We start from the raw sequence: 17,879 nt of genomic DNA, 5'->3' as shown, positions 1-17,879 counted from the left end.
TACTCAATATGAATGTTTCTGAAAACCCTAAGCATTGCAAGTCTGTTATTGGTTCTTTAACCACTTCTGGGACACAGGTGTTACTACATATAAAAAGAGCTTTATATACTGAAAGTTCTCATATGGATTTCATTAGCATGTGCTTGAAGTTAAAAAGCATGAATAACTTGACATTTTTGTACATGTCAACAGATTTTGGAAAGAAGTTTCTTTACCTGGGATACACATTTCAGGTACTTCTTTACTGTAGAAACAAGTTTTAGGATCCCTGAAGGCAGTTCGACACACAGCCACCACAGACTGGTGTGTGTTAGGGCAGTGTCTTGTCACTGCAACTATATCTTCATCAACTTGATCTACATACACCTAGAAAAGACATAACATTGCAATTGTGCACATTCACAGCACACATATGAAGAAATCGCAGTGCTACCCTTTCTTGCCTGATTAAAGCCTTTAGCCCCCAGCTCCTGATGCAGCCTGTTTATGGCCAGCCTTCCTGCTAGAATTCCTGTCTGGAAATTAACTTCACCAGAGGTCAGATGTGCTGCTGGATTCCACTTTGCATAAAACCTCTCTTCAGATACTACAGAGATCTGTAAAAAAAAAACAACTTTAAGCAAATATGAACAACTCTTGAAAATAAAAACTACCACACCTTGAGGTCTGAACTGTATAATAAATTCAAAGCTGGACAATCTGAAATAACACCAGACACCAAATTGCTTGGAATTTCAAACAAACAACATTAAAATATGTGTTCTAGGATGAGAAAAAAGGTGTTTTTAAAGGTAGCGTAGGAGCTGAACTGGACACACGTACCTGATGTGGTACTAGCTCATCATAGCCTTTGGTGCTTCCTGTAGCACAGCATGCCATGGAAACAATCATTGCACTAGGAAGAGCATCATATGCAGATCGGTGCTGCATCAAAAAATATATAGGTAATGAATAGAGAAACCAAGAAAATTCAATCCTTTCAGTTCAGCATACAGAAGATACACTCAATCTAACAAAGAAAGTGCTAATGCCATGGAGAAAATTTCTGCAAATTAACTAAGAAAAGCAACTTCAGAAAATCATCAAAATAAACACTCCCTGCCCACTACTTTCTTTCATTCCTGCCTGTAAACAAGTTCAGAAGAACAGGAAAATAAGCTGCTTACAGCAGCTGGATTAAAGACTCAAACCAGCTTATTTAGTAACTTTATTTATTTCTCCCTTGAAAGACAAATCTTGAATGTCAGAAGGCATTGTTACACATTGCATTTGTTCTAAGTATTGTTCAGGGTATCCAGATTGCATCAAGCCCTCCCACAGTTTGAAATATCACTCCCGAAAATGTTAAAGGTAATTTTTTTGTTTGTCTACATGCTCACCTGAATTGGACATTCATTATCATGTGTAATATCCATAAACAGTGCATGAGCAATAGCTGGCATCAAAGGCCTCAAACGTGGCTGCACGAAAGATCCGACAGGCTCACCTCCAAACCGATAGACCAACCGCCCCTCTTCATGGCTATTGTAGGCAGTCATGGCCTCTACAGAACAGAATACCTAAGTGTTTGCATAACAACTACCACACAGGACAGCACACACAGAGATGTTAATGTGGCATTTAGAAGTTGTTATTTTGGTTTGTTCAATCATAAAAAAATCAAACACATATAGCCATATTCTCCAGTGTGGAAACTGGAATATTCAATTTACTATAATGTATTAAGGAAGAGAAAGCTAATGGGGAAAAAAAGATAAAGCAGAGATCAAACTGATTCTCACAGGCTTTAAAAAACTCATGCAACAAAAATCAGACAAGATGCAGGACTTACATAGCAGAATTGTGCTACAACTCCTTTTTTCTTCACTAGATCAAGAGTAAAATATTTAACCTTCTGTAAACTAACAAAGGAGGCCTTCTCTTATTTTATGGCTAGTACTTAATTTTTTGCCAATTATCAAAAAAGTCACAACACAGAACCTGTACTTCTGATTATATGGAGTATGAAATTTAAAGTGCATAATCCGGTAGAAAACTTTTTCTTAGAAAAAGCACGTCATCTATAATCTCTCGTTGGAAAAAGACCACACAAGCAGCAAGCCTACCTCTTATTAAGGAGGTAATGCCCAGCCTATTCACAAAGATATTGTCCAGCTCCTCATTTCCTGTGAACAGTTCAGCCACTACATACAAATCGGCTCGCAATTTTCTAGCTGTGTCCAGCATGTACTGCAAAAAGCACAGCCAAAAAAGCCACAGAAAGGGGAAAGGTAGATACAAAAAAGGACAAGTTTCAAAGCTAGGCAGGGATAGCACAATAGGAAAATGCCATGCAGCAAAGATAAATAGAAAGCCAAAATTAAGGAACAAAACAAGTTGTTACACAGAAGAGGACACACAAACATAAGCAAAACCAAGAATTAGCATACAACACAGGAGAAGTTAAACAGAACATGTAGAAAAGATAATTGCATAAGCAAAGAACATGAATATGTAAGAAAAATAAAAAAGCATACCAATATTAGTTTCACATTTAAAACTCCAAACCATACATGACAATCCTACATCATTTTCAACTGCTTATTGTACCTCTAATCAGGCTGGTAATTCCCAGGCGGTTGACAAAAATATTGTCAATGTACTCACTGCCCGTGAAGAGTTCAGCTATCACATAAAGATTAGGTCTGACTGATCTGGCTGTTGCTAGCATCTCCTATAGATCACAATACATTTTTAATGCAAGACATCCATTGTCAGCCATGTATACACAAAAATTAACATAAATGATAACAGAACATAAACGATTATTCAATATATGCAGCACATTAAAAATATTGATAACATGAAAGTTTCAGAAAATCATGGTTATATTTTACAGGTATTACTTATGGATTGAGTAATTCTAGGAATTTTTCCATAGATTTTAAGCTAACTACTACTTTGTTTTAAAACAAAACCTTAGCTCAAAATACAAGAGCAAAGGTTGGATAAAAGAGATACTTATTGAACTAAGAAATCTGAGCAGCAGTTCAGTTTAAGCCTTTGCAGTCACCATTCCAAAAATAGTAACACTGAACAAAAGAATGGCAGAAGTTTTGAAAAGGCTGCATTTAGGAGCTACTTACAACTTGAAGGGGCAAATCAACTTGTTTTAGAGAGCTCTTCATAGGTTTAGGTAAGCTCTGTTACAAAATTAAGACTAAGCACTAACAAGCTGCACTACTCCTGACGTATTTAAAGCTAATTTACTAGGCAAGTACAACTCTGGGACATAGCCAGCTCCCTGGGAAACAAGAAGCACTAATCTTAGCAATGCACCTGCCAGATGAAACTTGTTGCAGGAGTGCATTACCAGCTTTTAAATTCTGTGAAGTTAACCACTTCCTGTTTAATTTAGCAATAGCAAAACATATGTGGCAAAAAAACCCCAAAAAAAAAACCAAAAACCAAACCAGACTTTCAATCAAGCCTTGGCAATGGCTCCAGCTCAAACTGACATACTGGATATTGACAGTCATTGCACTACGACCACAGCTCAATGAGGGAAAAGAAAGCCAGGCCCATCCACATCCACAGTATTTCAGCTAAAGTAGAGAAGTAAAAGATACAATAACTATACCACTCTACAGTTTAAGGTAACTGAAGCCATTTCTGAACATCAACAGACAAGAAACCTTCATTTTATGCAATGAGGAAGATTCATTCCCGCTTAAACTCTGCCACATAAGTCCTGCACTGCTGCTGTGAAATCTGCAGGACCTATTTCACAGACAGGAATCTGCTTTATAACAAACATGTTTCATTTTGCGTACCTCAGCTACATGAATAGGTGTCGAGTGACAGTTGTCCAGACGAACACCATGGAAATATTTGGCAGTGATTTCAGTGTATTTTTTCATATGTGCCCAGAGGTATGGGCAGTCTTCAGGTTTATTACCATAACGCAGTTTCACACTGTCTCCCCAGCAAATGAGCTCTCTTCTCAAGTACACATTTGAACCTGTAAAGGAAATAAATTGACTTCAGTGTATATATATATATATATATATATATATGGGGAGAGAGAGAGAGAGCATAGAATGTGCACCAAAGTGAAAATGTGGCATTTTCTACTGTTGGAGAATAGAACAACACTGTAATGAACAGTAAAAATTATAACAAAAACCATATCAACTCAAAAGTCTATAAACACTACACTGATGTAAAATTTCACACTCTTCCATGGGAACATTTAGCTTCTGTAGTGATACTGGAACAATTCTTCAGATTGAACTAAATTCCTCTTAATTCTTCAATGTAGTATAAAAACTTGTACTTCAGAAAACAAAAAAAGCATCAAACAAACAAAATTAGTAGTTTTGTTTTTCACAAAATAACCTCACTGTGTTATCATAATCTGTCACAGCCTCAATTTACAATTTTATCTTCTATTAACAGCAGACTGTGATGAATTTCCAAAGCCAGTAAGTAAAAAAAGGGAACTGTAAATTACCACAAATTCCCAAAACACTCACATAAGCACAGATAACCCTTTTCTTCACTAATAGCAGCACAGCCAGACAGAAAAACTGTTTCTTTGGATGTTTTTCAAAGGAGCATTTAGAGAACTGACTGCATTTGTTTTGCAATTCCTTTATGGTGCCTTTGTGTACCACATTTTCACATTGTGTTCAGTTGAAATAATGAGTGGCATAAAACAAAGGCATAACACAAATATAAAGCACTCAAAATCCTGTAGCTGAGTTACAAGAGAAATCTCAGTAACGGAAACTAAGAATGCTAACTAAAGCCAGTGACTGAGAGGAAAAAAAATACAAAAGTCTGCCTAGAAGAAAGGGCAAGAATCTGAAGGAAACTGAACAAAAACACTCTTGAAATATGTATTATCTCAATCCTTGAGGAGAATAAAAGTAAATAAGATTTAGTGAAAGAGGTGTAGATTACTTTGCAGAAATTAAATGTTTGCTAACTGCAGATCACTCTGGAGTATCACCAGATTATCTTGTAAAGCAGACTTAAACTTTCAGACAATTTTTAATTACAATTAAACTGGCCTTTGTTTCATTTAGTTTACCAAGTGAATGGCTACTCTGAACACAAGGTTTTTTTGCATTTATTGGGTATCAACATTGTCCCCAAAGGAGTTAGAATGCAGTATATTACTGCATGGTGATTTCATGCCCTATTTTATCTTCACAAGTAATCTGCATACTTAATTTGGATTAACTGGGTCATCTCTTGACTGCCTGACTGCCACTCAGCAGACTTTTCAAGGATCCAGTTTTTGCTCACTAATGCAGTAAAACACTATTCACCTTTTCATTGCATTAGTTTTTCTGCCACACTGTCATTGTCTCATGGAAATGCCAACAAGCACTGGTGTTGGAACAAAGTACAAAGTAAGCAACAAAGACAATGAGAGAAGTGGGGAGGCAGGACATCCCCATTTCAGAGGCAGCAAGCTGGTAATTTCCCTCTCAAATCTTGTAAAACTGTTCCTCAAATTCCAGTTCTTACAGTTCATCAGTATGCTGAATGGGAAATTAAAGTGCTATAAGCTTAGTATCTGCTATTCTGCAGCTTCATAGGAATACATCTGGAAAAAACACAGATTAAATAAAATCCTTATTGCTTCAGCTAGAGTATCAAATGGTTTGTAAGAATTCAGATTTCTTTTACAAACCTGGTTCTGCAAAGTTTCTAAGAGGATCGTCTCCCATAACCCAGCCATTATGAGCCATGAAATAACAAGCTTTATCTGGCTGATGTATCATAGTTTCTTCTTCCTCCACAGTCCGCTCTTCGAATGGATATGTAAAATACCTATGGAACAGACAGGCAATTAAAAGAGAAATCAAAGAGACAAGCATCAAACATGTATGGTAACCTAAGCTGCAATTCATTGTCTTTGAAATTAAAGTATCTGCTATAAACTGGCTTGTACATAATACAGATAAAAAAGAGAGCAACTTGCATAAATGATGGAGAGTTTTCTATTTTGAAGGAAGCTTTGAAGGAGCAAGAACAGATGTTGCCACTATCTTGGTGTCAGCTGGTAATGTAAGAGTAAAGCCATAGCTCTTTAGGTATGAGTGGCATCAAGTACATAAAACATGAAAGCTGTAAACTTTGCTAGCTCCACTCCTCTTCCACCTACAACAGCAATTTGCACTATGTAAGGTTTTGATGCGCTCTGAATATTGTCTCATGCTTTCTGATCACATTTGTTTCTCAAATAGTTATTGCTGTTGCTTAAAAAAATTCTGTCAATTTGCTAAGTGGCATTTGTCCGTATCAAAGAAAATATATATTTCTACATATAAATGTATACTTTTACTGAACTTTGAACTCGCTTTCCCTGGATAGATTCTAATAGTTTCCAAACAAACAAGAAAGCATGTATATACCTGGTAACCAAGGGATGTTTTCTACTGATAGGTCCCAGCTTAGGACCATGGCAAGCGATTCGTTCATAAACCACAGTCCCCACAAGGCAATTGACAGCCTGGAAGTAATTGAATTATGCATTATAGAAATGCCTGCATTTATTTACAATTTTAAACAATTCAGCATTAAAACAGTAATTTCAACACCTGTTCTTGATGGTGACTAGTTTGTCTGTATTGTTCAGCATTCAGTTCCTCAATCCTCTTGCGAAACCAGTTACAACATTCTTCTATTGCAGCTGGTCCATTGCTTATCAGGACATTAAAAGCAGAGAACAATTAAAAAAAAATTTTAAAAAACATGCAGCATAAATTACTAAAAGGAATCAAAACCTAGTTTTCCCTGATGTCTGAAAATAATGTGTTTTTTTGGCTTTCTAAGTTTAGCTTCACTTAGATTTTAACTTGTAATCAGTAAAGCGGTACCTGTGCGGTATAAATGTTGCCAGTGCTATGTTCATATCTACAGTACAGCCAAGCCGTCTAAAATCAGGGTCCTGAACTATTTCAAGATGTTGATTTGGATCAGATTTAGTGCCCATTTTGCCTGAGAATAAAATAGAAATGAGTACTCAAAGTAAAAACAGGAATTACATTTAACAGACATACAACTTCTATAATTCTAGCATAACCAAGATGCAGGGGGATGAAGGTATTGAAGGGGTCTTTGAAGATATTCCTAGCCCTCAAAGCATTCCTGTATGCTTAAATCAGCACAGTGGATGTCTCACATAGCAAAATATAGCATTATCTTTTTTTCTGTCTAACTGTTGAGTTTACCAATGTCTCTTGAATTATAAATATATTATTCACATGCTTCAGCAACATAATCTTCCTTTACCTTGAGTTAAAAGGGTTTTAAATTGCTGAACAGCTTTGTTAACGTCCACTTGGAAAAATTCCCATAGTTTCAGTTTTGGATATATATCTTCATAAATTATTTTACGTAAACACTGTAAAAATAAAAATTGCATTAGTTACTAAGGTTGTTTGTTAATATAATTAAGTTTTTAAAAACAGGGGGAATGAGGGCTTATTTCACTAAATCTATCTGCAAAGCGTACACCATTTTTTGTGCATTTACACAACCCCAGAAATATTAAAGGTTTATTCAGCTACTTATGCAGTTCATGAGCTCATACTTATCTCATTCACTTACATTCAAGTGCTGATCATTTTCAATCAAGGGAGGGACCCCTTTGGCAATACACTTTCCATCAGCCACCATACCGGTCAAGTGCCACAGAGCTCTGTCCAGGACCCAAGCTGGCTTCAGGTGAGGAGAATTTACAAGGTTATAGCCACATTCTGGATGTATCCTGAGCCATTCACTGTTAGTAGCTTAGTGAAGAAAGGGAGTGGGGAAAAAACCAAACAAAAACATAAATACATAAGATGAACAGTTTGTTGTATTTTGTAAACATCTTAACATCAAGAAGCTGAGGTACTATAACACATAATACAGTTTATTCACATTTCAACTGAAGTTACCCATGTCAATAGAAAATTATATCTTGTGCAGAAGCATTATTACTTATTTTTTGGTCAAAAATACAACTGCAGAGACTGTAAAAAAAGTTTTTGTTAGTTACATAAAGATATGCAATAGTATCACCAATTCTAAAACACACAAAATAAATAAAATTATGGTGCAAGAAATACATCAAATACTGAATGCAAAATCCTGATATTCTTGAGGTGCTGAAAGTCAAACACACATCCCAAACTTTGTATTATAAAGTTGTTTATTTTTAATAGTCTTCATCCTGTCAAGATACCACACACAGCCAGAGAGGAAGAGTGCACCCACCCAAAAAATTTAATGCAAAATATAGTTAAATGGGCATTTAAGCAAGGATTAGCTGTGATACTTGTGTCCATAGAAAGAAGCTGAGTTGTAGGAAGCAAGATCACTCAGTCTTACGCAGCAAGATGAGAGCACTGTCTGGTGCATGCAAATGGAACACTCATTCAGGCCGAACACTACACTCTGTGTCTATTTGCCAAGCTTTCCCTGAAGCATCAACAAGCACCAGAAGATATGCTGAACATTAAAAATTAACTTAGGGAACATAAAGAGCCTTCACTAGAACACAGGTGTTGTATTCTAATATAGACAGCACGCATGCAGCAGTACAGGTAAATACATACATAGCACAGAATTTTTATTTTGGAAGTGTAATAATGAAAAAAAATCCCAGAGTTAATTTCTTTCTATTTTTGCAACTCTTTTGCTACACTGTTTAAATGAAAATAAATTTAATATATTCTTCTGAATGAGTATTTCAAACTGAAATACTACATTATAAAACTGAAAATAAAAAGAAAACCTCACAGAATGCCTAAGAACAAATACCAGGTTTTCAAAAAAGCTGAGAGAAACAGAAGTAGTACTTCACACATGGGAAAATACATAACAAATTATTATATTGAAAACATGAATGTGTCCAGAATTATAGCAGAACAAATAACACTTAAAATCCCAAGTCTGCTTAGTTCAAAGAACTTAAAACAAAAAATGTCAAAGTGAAAAAGAGAACTACTAGTTCAGTCTATAATATGAACAGCTCTTCTGAGCACCCTTGTACATTGTATCTCAAGATATGGCAAAACATCATTATAAAGTCGAACCATTTGTGGAAATGAAAATCCTTGTGGTTTAAATACAACCTACTACTAAACCCACCATGTTTTAAAGTTATGTAAAGCAATATCAAGTTCGGCTGATAAAGGCTGTTCCAGGCCTAACAGATTATTCCCTCCTGCTCTTAGTTTTTTTCAGAATAAGTAAAGGATAAAGAAAATTCTTCTGCAAAAAAGGAATTTCATAGGTAAATACAAATAATTCTAAAAATGCAACACATAATTTAAACCTAAAAGGTTAGGATTTAAAAAAAGTCAACAGGCCTTCCATTAACTCTGGTACGGAACAGAAGGATATTTCCTGATCAGAAGGCAAGTTCCAGTGATTTGCAAAGTAACACCAAGAGAAATCTAACTCTGCAGAAGAAAAATGATCGAAAACATCGCTGGCAACTACGTTTCCTACAGCTAAGGAAAAAAATAACATAGCAAAGAGTGTGTGTATAGAGTAAAGTAAGCATAGGAATATGGAAACACCAAGATGAGGAATTACAGAAGACTTTCTAAAATTAACTACACTCTTCTTATAAAAATCTGAAATTATTTTCTTAAGTGACTAATTTTTTACATGAATTAAACACAAACCTTACTTGAAGGTAAGATTTTCTCAAGTGCTATATTGCAATTGTACAACAGTAGCCTCTTGTGAAAGAAAAGTACCACATAATTTACTTCACTTTATTTTTACTACTTTATATGATTTATTACAGCCATGGAAAGCTCAGAAAAGAAAAAACCCAAGCTGTCTTTTTTCTGTCTCCTGGTGACAAGTAAATGTAAACATCTTTCTTATTTGAATATTCCCAGTTACCAGAGAGGGTTTGCAAGTTTATCCATGATACTCCTGCAAAGGTGCCAAAGGCTCAGGGACATTTTACATCAGCTCATAACTTCACTTTTCAAGTTGAGCCACAGATGCTGCCCTTTATTAGAGCCTCACAGAGACATCCAGAGCTAATTCCCACTATTCCCTGCTGTGCCCACAGTGTGGGCTTCACTCCAGGGTGAACACCAAACACCTCAGCTTAATGCCTAATCCTGCAGGTGATGCTGCTTGGCTCCCACAGAAGCAGAGGGGAAGCAATGCCATTTTTATACAATGGTCTCCACTAGAAAGTAGAAACTACCAACAGGCAGAACCACTGTAAGCTGAGGGGTCATTAAGGCAACAATGTCATTAAGGATACCTTTCTTGATGATCTAAGAGCCACAATCATCTGAATATTTCTATCCTCTTAGAAGACACCTCTGACCATCTTTTCACCATAGTACAAATGTTGAGTCATCCATCCCAATGAAAATGACATTAACTCTGAATGTAACCTGAAAACGTCTTTCTACAAATGTAGCAAAATAACATGATATTTTCCTTCTCAAATATATTCTGGTGTGTAACTATTACAGTTAAGATCTTTCTGTCCATCTAAAACCATTCTCCTTAGTAGCATTCAAATATACACTGTTCAAAAACAAGAGGATCTCAAACATCTCTAAGAGAAACTGGACATCTAGTTGAAAAGTGTAAGACATTTTTTATCCCTAGTTGAAAAGCGTAAGCAATTTTTTATCCAGAACTGGGAGATGTTTAAAAGCCTGATTCCTTCAGACACAGAGCCAACAACTATAATTAGTAACTACTCAACAAACAGACAGGGAAAGCACTGTGTTCAAGGCTAATTGGACAGGAATGTTTGGCAAAAGTCAACACCAAAGAACTAAAGCAAATAAACCTTGAAATTCACAAATTATTTATTTTTAGGTATTTTCGAGCCTCAAAAGACATCAATCTAAATAACCCCTTGTAGTAGTCTCTGCTATGAGAATGGTAATTATCTTTAGGATCGCAGTATGTAGTAGCAACTGCATTACAAAGAAAACTCATTCTCCAAATAATCAACAAATTATTAAGAACTACACTTTAAATTTCATCAGATCACAAAGAAGAAAATCCACTGTCCCTCACACAATTAAGAAATGTAACACCTTTGATGTATTAACATACCTATGCTTAAAAAAAAGCTTCCCCCAAACACAAAGCTCTCTTCTTTCTTCCCCCAGGCTGAGCTCTAACATTTTCCCCATTAGTTAATCCTACCTTCTTGTCCCAACTCTTTTTCTAAGTCTGCATGTTAGACCCAAATTAGAGCAGTTACTTTTAAGCAGCTACAAGCATAATACCCTGTTTAACAAGAAAGTACTATGTTTATGCTCAAACAATTCATAATACCGACTCTGTTTAAATATATGGGAACTGCACACCACAGAGAATGAAGATAGGCATACCATAGAGTATAGTACTATACTGTAGTACATACTATACTACAGATACACAACTTATTCTTTTTAAGAAGGGCTCTCCTCACTCTTTCAGTAGCAATACTAAGTTCTTTTATACCTGTTACAGAGACCTATCAGTTATAACTGCAAGGAGCTATCCTGGATTTGAGAGACTCAAAGACAAAGACAACTACATTGTTTAAAACAGTTACTAAAAATGGGTTCAAGAGGGAGAAGTTAAGGGAAATAATGAAATCTAATTATAGGACCAATCTGGTTATTAACACACAAAAATTGTACCAGTATGATTGTAGACTACGTCTGTGATGCAAAGCATATTCCATTCATTTTTCAGTTTCTCCACAAGCGCTCCTATATCACTCCAAGTGCACTTTTTATTATGGCTTGAAAATTCAGGGTTTACTTCCAACTGGTCAGCCAATGAATAACATGATCTAGATAATCCAAGCATCTGTAGTGGCGTAAAATGAATCATGTTGTAACCTATGAAATAAAACTCAGTTTATTTAATGAGAAAAAAAAACCAGTCAAAGTTAAGTGAAAGAAGCATAATAAACTGCACTTATGTACTTAGAGCTACTGTTTGGAATAACCAATGTAAATTAAATCTGAATCTTCCCCTTGAAATTCTATGTAACACAAGCTTTAAAAATCACCCTGTCAGTTTTACAAACTTTCAAGTCTATCTGAAATGAAAACAATAAAATAAGTGGTTTCCCATATTAGGAAATCCCTGAATTTTTGCACTGCTGCCAATATTTTAATCAATTCATTGACTTAATCTGTTAATGAAATTGAATATAGTAGAAAACATATAATCAACAAAAAATCTATTGTTTACACTGAAGCTCTTCTGTGTAACTTTGAGTTTTGACCATAAAACAAAAACTTCTATCCTTGAATATGTCTATCAGCATTACCTGTTTCTCTTGCCACTTTAAGCCTATCTTCCCATTCATGAAATGGTCCGAGACACTTAGCAAGGTATGTCTGGAGTGTAACACAATCCAAAGGCAGCACATGATTATCAGCTCCAACATGCAAAATGGGATCCACAACTATGTAACCACCACCACTTTTTTCATTTCTAGGAAAAAATAATTTTCATTGGTATAATTAACACCCATTGTACCAGTTTATTTCAGAGAGAGAATTCAAATAGCATAGGTTTTCAGAAACATTGTAGCCCAGTAGAGTGGCTGGAGGCACAGGGGGAACAGGACTGCATGACACATGAAGTAAATAGTAAACACTGAAATGTTCATCTCTTATGCATCATCTCTCTGCTTAAAACTCTGGAAAAGTGAGATACCTTTGCTATTTTCTGAGACGGGAGTACTGGTTCCTCCTTTTGGCATATGGAAACACAGAAAGCACAACTGCCTATTACATGTAGATCTACATTTTGAGCCCCATCCTCAGGAAGGTACCTGAGCTAAATGTCTTAAGCCTGGAAGAATTTAACCACCCATCATCCAGAAACACAAAATACCAGACTACAATTATTACAGACGGTGGCATTCTCTTCTGCAGTTGTCCCACCAAAACAAAAGACAAAATAAAGGATCCAAGTAAAGAATGCCAGAACCTCTGTGCTAGATAGAAAACAACCCTCAAAGCCAATGAGTACAAAATAATCATTGAGATACTTAGAATGCTGATGAATTTGAAAACGTGTAAAAATAGATCGGTTCTCCAACATTCACAGAAAGTTGATCAGCTTGGTTCTGTGTGTTCTCCAGAATACCTCTGCATCAGAAAGTACTAGACAACCACCAGTTACTGTTTTTCATTGGTGGATTTAATTGGTTCTTTGGTTGTAATTTGAAAAAGGCATGGAAAAAAACAGGGTTTTTCACATGAGATGCAGACGAAGGGAGCAAACTGCATTTGGCTGCAGGTATACAAATTTCACTTACCCAAGACTAAAATAGTACTGGTATGACCCAGAAACTTGGAGATCCAGCTTGCAGTATTTGTCAGAGTCATCTTCTTTTCCTGTGGGATTGTGCCATGACAGTGTCCTGAACTTGTGGCGATCAAATACTTCTCCAGAAGCTGGATAATTTGTATACACAGTAACAGGCTTGCCCTGAAGAGTTGGGCCCAATCGGAACTGTAGCTCAAAACCTCAAGAAAAAAAGAAAAAGACAAAAGGTAAAATCACTTGATCAGGAGGACTAGATATTTCTAGTCTCTTATTACAATTCCTAATTTGCTACTATATTAATAACACCATCATATCTGCTAAGAATTTCAGCACAATTATAAATTTCTACAGCATAGAATCATTAAACATCCTGAGCTGGAAGGCACTCACAAGGACCACTAAAGTCCAACTCCTGGCACTGCACAGAATTCTCCAGGAATCACAGCATGTGCCTGAGAGCATTGTCCAAATGATCCTTGAACTCTGTCAGGTTTGGTGCTGCCACCACTTCCCTACGGAGCCTGTCCCAGTGCCCAACCACCTTGGGGGTGAAGCACCTTTTCGTAATAGCCAACCGAAACCTGCCCTGGCACAGCTCCAGGCCATTCCCTTGGGTCCTGTCACTGTCACCATAGAGCAGAGATCAGTGTCAGCCCCTCAAAATGAAATTGCAGATTGCAATGTCTCCCCTCAGTGTCCTCTCCTCCAGGCAGAACAGGCCAAGTGACCTCAGCCATGCCTCAGTTTCCCCTCAAGGCCCTTCACCATCCTCACTTTGGACAGTCTTTAATAGGTTCAAACCTTATATTGAAGCACTCAAAACTGCATCATCTCTCCCTTCCTTCCTAACACAGTTCTTGGCATACTTTACATATATCCTTTTTCCTTTACTTACATGGCACCATTCATCTTCTTTCCAATTTGTTTGTCTTTGCTACATAAAGTTTTAAAAATAAAATACAGCAAAACACCATGATCATCAGACTACAGACAATTTTATGTAGATTTTGGATTACATAGTCTTTAAGTACTTAGATTTACCAAGTCTATATAGCAGACATGCAAACATCTGAAAAAAATTAGCAACACATTTACAAACACAAAATACTTCAAATACCTTCATTATCCACTGAAGATTCACTAAACAGGTACATTTCTTATGTTTTAACTGAAGAATTATGCATACTTGTGTGTGATCTACAATATACAAATTTTTAAACTTTCAGAGAGCTCAACAAACTAAAAGAAAACTTGGATGTGTGCTTCAGGTCTCACACACATAGAAAGAAGTTTAAGTTTAAGCTTACGATACTTGTGATAGTGAGAAAAATTGAAGTTAAAAAATTAGAACATAAAAGCATATGTACTCTACTGAGTTAGACATAAAAAATTATGTTTAGTGAGGAGGTTTTAGAAAGGTTTTCACTTGCAGGTATGATGTTCACTATCACAAGTGGCTAAGTACAGCGTTTGTTCAAGTGAATGAAAGAGATGTAAGTTCTTATACAGTACATGCCAGTCACGTAGCTAAGTGCAGTAAATCATCTTCTAGCCCTAGCAGTCTACAAAACTGGGAGTAAAAGAAACCTGAGTACTTGCAAAAAAGGGCAAAATTATTAGTACACAGATAATGAATGTAATGAATGTACACAGCTAATGAATGAGAGTGTAAAAAACTCTGGACACCAAGCTACAATGCCTTAAGCTGAAAAAAATTACTTGCTTATTAAGTAGAATAATGGGGACTAATACTAGAGTTCAATATCTGAATACATTTAAAAATAAGTGTTATCCAGCTTTCTGTTTCTCTTATTAACAAAATCACCACTTCACCAAAACCCACCAAGAAATGCAGCTGTTTTCAGATCTGACTGTCTGTCAGGTAAAATGAAGCTCATTTGAATGTAATACATATACATATAAAACCAGTTTTGGAAGGTTAAGTATGCTCTCTTCAGTACTGGCCTGACATTTTGATACAGGGATTACTAAAATTAGACCACAGGGATATATGCCACTGATATCTTATTTCCTCTAAGAGTTATACTGACAGCAGAAATGCTATGCTCAAAATTAGCTATGCCCTCTCAGAGACTGCTACCAGCAGGGGCACTTTGGATGTTTGACAGCCATGCACTTCTGCTTCCCTATGTTCAAGAAAATTTACACAACTTGATGGATAAGTTAAAAATTGAAGTTAGGATCAACTCTGCACTTCTTCACTATTGACATTTCCTTATATTAGGCTGGTCAGAAGATTTTGGAATCAATATAGTTGAAGACAATTTTTTTATTCTCAAGAATCAGTATCTTGCTCCTTTATGTTCCTAGATTAGTAATACGCCATTAAAAAAATCCACAAAAACTCTTACTAAAAATTGCTGCACTATTAAAGATGTTTTTCAAAGACAAGGGCTTTAGTTTTAAAGTCTAAATTTGCTGACCAGCATAACAGTAGACCAATTAGTGGATGGTTTTTGGTTCTGGACTTCTTTTTACAAATAGACTTAAAAGCACTCTCAGGAAGAAATAACATTGAGTTCTTATATGTATGCAACAAGATACATAGCTCTGATAATATAGCAAATCTGATAACAAGATTTAGGAGTTGCTAAAGAGCTTACATTCTGAAGCACTACCTCAAACCTGCAGACTTTGCAAAATGCAAGTATTACCAATAGATTTCAAAATTGCAATATTAAAACATGGGGTGCTGCATAAGGAGAAAAACACTGGAGACCTTGACTTATGAGGAATTTTTCAGGTCACTGAAGTACAGGCTATAAAAGGAGAAGGAAAAGGCCTGTCTGAAAAATGCTTTGCGCTTCAGTCCCATGAAGACTGACGGCTCTTGGCCAATCTGCTCTTCATTTCTCAAGAGTTTAACGAGTCAGATTAAAATGTGTGTGCAGCCCATAGAGCTCTGCAGTGGAAACAAATCAAAACAAAGCAAAACAACCCACAACCAAACCGAAACCAACAGCACTTCCCATACATCCCCAAAACCAAAACTTGTCCGCTTCAGGATGAGTTCTCTTTCCACTACCATGCAAAGACGATGACGAGGTCCTGGCCATTTCCTTCTCACCTAGCCCCAGCACCCCGACCTACCCTGCTCCAGCCTGAAGAGGGTCTTGTCCAGCTTCTCCATCTCGCCGAGGTGCAGCAGCCGCGTCTCCTTACTGCCCAGCATGGCTGCAGCCGCCCGTCCGGCGCTCCCGCCGCGCCGGGGCTCTCAGTGCGGGGATGGAGAGGGAAGCCCTGCCGTGAGGGAACAGACAAAACCCCGCGGCTCAGCGGAGCCCCCCGGCAGCACGCGGCCGCTCGGGAGCGCCTCACGCCGCCGGCCGCGCTTACATGTTCCCCGGTCCCGGGGAGCGCGGAGACGCGGCACCGCAGGCAGGGCGGAGGGGAGGCGGTACGGGACGAGCTGTCAGGCAGAGCCCAGGGACCGTCGCCGGCAGCACCCCGGAGCAACTCCCGTCCCACAGCGCGGCCCGGCCCGCAGCCAGAGCCGAGGGGTGCCCCCGGGCAGGGAAAGCCTGACACCTGTCACTCTTCGCACCCGCCCCGGCGCTGCCGGAGCGCCCCGCCAGGCCCCTCACGGCCGCTCCGCCGCCCTCCGCGGGGAGCGCTGCCCACCGCAGCCGTTCCACCATACTCACGAGCGGGCCCGCAGAGCGGCGGAGGCGCCGCTCCCTGCGGAGGGCGACGGCTGCCGAGGCCGAGCGGAGCCGGGGCTGGAGCTGGAGCTGCCCGCAGCGGCCGCCCCGGCCTGGTTCGGCGGTCAGTAACGCACTTGCCCGCAGCCGCACTGGCACCGCTCCTTTCCTGCCCTTTTCTTGTATTTTTTTTTTTTTTTTTTTTTTTTTTTAACAAAGTTTATTGGTTCCGCGGCAGCCGCGCTCGGACACGGGCGGCGCCGGCGCAGCTCCCGCGAGAGCCCAGGGCCCGCCCCGGCGGCGCTGCGGAGCGGCCGGGCCAGGGCTACCCCGCCCCTCCGCTCTCGCCCTCTCCCCGGCAGGCCCCGCCCCTCCGCTCAAGGCCCCGCCCGGCCTCGCCCCTCCGTTCCCGGCCTCGCCCCTCCATTCCCGGCCCCGCCCCTCCGTTCTCGGCCCCGCCCCTCCGTTCTCGGCCCCGCCCTTCCCGACCCCGTTCTTCCGCTCTCGGCCCCGCCCCGCCAAGCCAACCCCACCCCTTTGGCTCCCGGTCCCGCCCCTCTGCTGGCGGCCCCGCGAAGCGCGCCCTGAACGGAAAGGAACTTCAGGGATACCTTAGGGGTTCCCCAGGGTTCTCCCAGAGATAACTCAGGGCTACCTCAGGGACTTCCCCCCTGCCCCGCGCTGTTGCGGCAGCGAGCGGGCTGATCTCTCCGCGAGCCTGGCCCTGCAGCGCGGACAGCGCGGCGTGCTGATACCTGTCTGCTGCCGCAGCCTCTGCAGCCGCAGCTCCACCAGCGCCTTCACGCTCGGCTGGTGCGCGGAGGCACGAGAGGTGTCCCTGCGGAGCCCGGCCAGCTGGGTCCGGAGCTCTGTGCGGTTTGCCGGGCACTCTGCTGAGGG

The 17,879-nt window shown here is 39.2% G+C and overlaps 1 protein-coding gene across 4 annotated transcripts in view; it reads right to left on the bottom strand.

Moving 5' to 3' along the window:
• AGL (amylo-alpha-1,6-glucosidase and 4-alpha-glucanotransferase) overlaps positions 1 to 17,871 on the bottom strand; it is a 34,979-nt gene extending 17,108 nt beyond the window's left edge. The window contains exons 1-17 of one of the 4 annotated variants that reach the window (XM_072932528.1): positions 17,735 to 17,871; positions 16,429 to 16,578; positions 13,307 to 13,517; positions 12,308 to 12,474; positions 11,667 to 11,870; positions 7,606 to 7,787; positions 7,288 to 7,399; positions 6,873 to 6,993; positions 6,594 to 6,696; positions 6,408 to 6,505; positions 5,684 to 5,823; positions 3,813 to 4,000; positions 2,590 to 2,713; positions 1,380 to 1,543; positions 823 to 924; positions 444 to 596; positions 216 to 366 (exon numbers count right to left, since the gene is read on the bottom strand). In XM_072932528.1, coding sequence (XP_072788629.1) covers positions 216 to 366; positions 444 to 596; positions 823 to 924; positions 1,380 to 1,543; positions 2,590 to 2,713; positions 3,813 to 4,000; positions 5,684 to 5,823; positions 6,408 to 6,505; positions 6,594 to 6,696; positions 6,873 to 6,993; positions 7,288 to 7,399; positions 7,606 to 7,787; positions 11,667 to 11,870; positions 12,308 to 12,474; positions 13,307 to 13,517; positions 16,429 to 16,510 — 2,302 coding nt within the window. In that variant the 5' untranslated portion in view covers positions 16,511 to 16,578; positions 17,735 to 17,871. Of the gene's footprint in view, positions 1 to 215; positions 367 to 443; positions 597 to 822; positions 925 to 1,379; positions 1,544 to 2,105; positions 2,230 to 2,589; positions 2,714 to 3,812; positions 4,001 to 5,683; positions 5,824 to 6,407; positions 6,506 to 6,593; positions 6,697 to 6,872; positions 6,994 to 7,287; positions 7,400 to 7,605; positions 7,788 to 11,666; positions 11,871 to 12,307; positions 12,475 to 13,306; positions 13,518 to 16,428; positions 16,579 to 16,674; positions 16,766 to 16,982; positions 17,329 to 17,734 lie in introns of those variants that run through there. The other 3 variants (XM_002189127.7, XM_030279243.4, XM_072932529.1) reach the window with 3 other exon arrangements.
• Positions 17,872 to 17,879: the final 8 nt, after the last annotated feature.

This window comes from Taeniopygia guttata, chromosome 8 (genome assembly GCF_048771995.1).
Source record: "Taeniopygia guttata chromosome 8, bTaeGut7.mat, whole genome shotgun sequence".
Taxonomy (NCBI): Eukaryota; Metazoa; Chordata; class Aves; order Passeriformes; family Estrildidae; genus Taeniopygia; species Taeniopygia guttata.
This window is presented reverse-complemented; position numbering and strand designations above follow the sequence as displayed.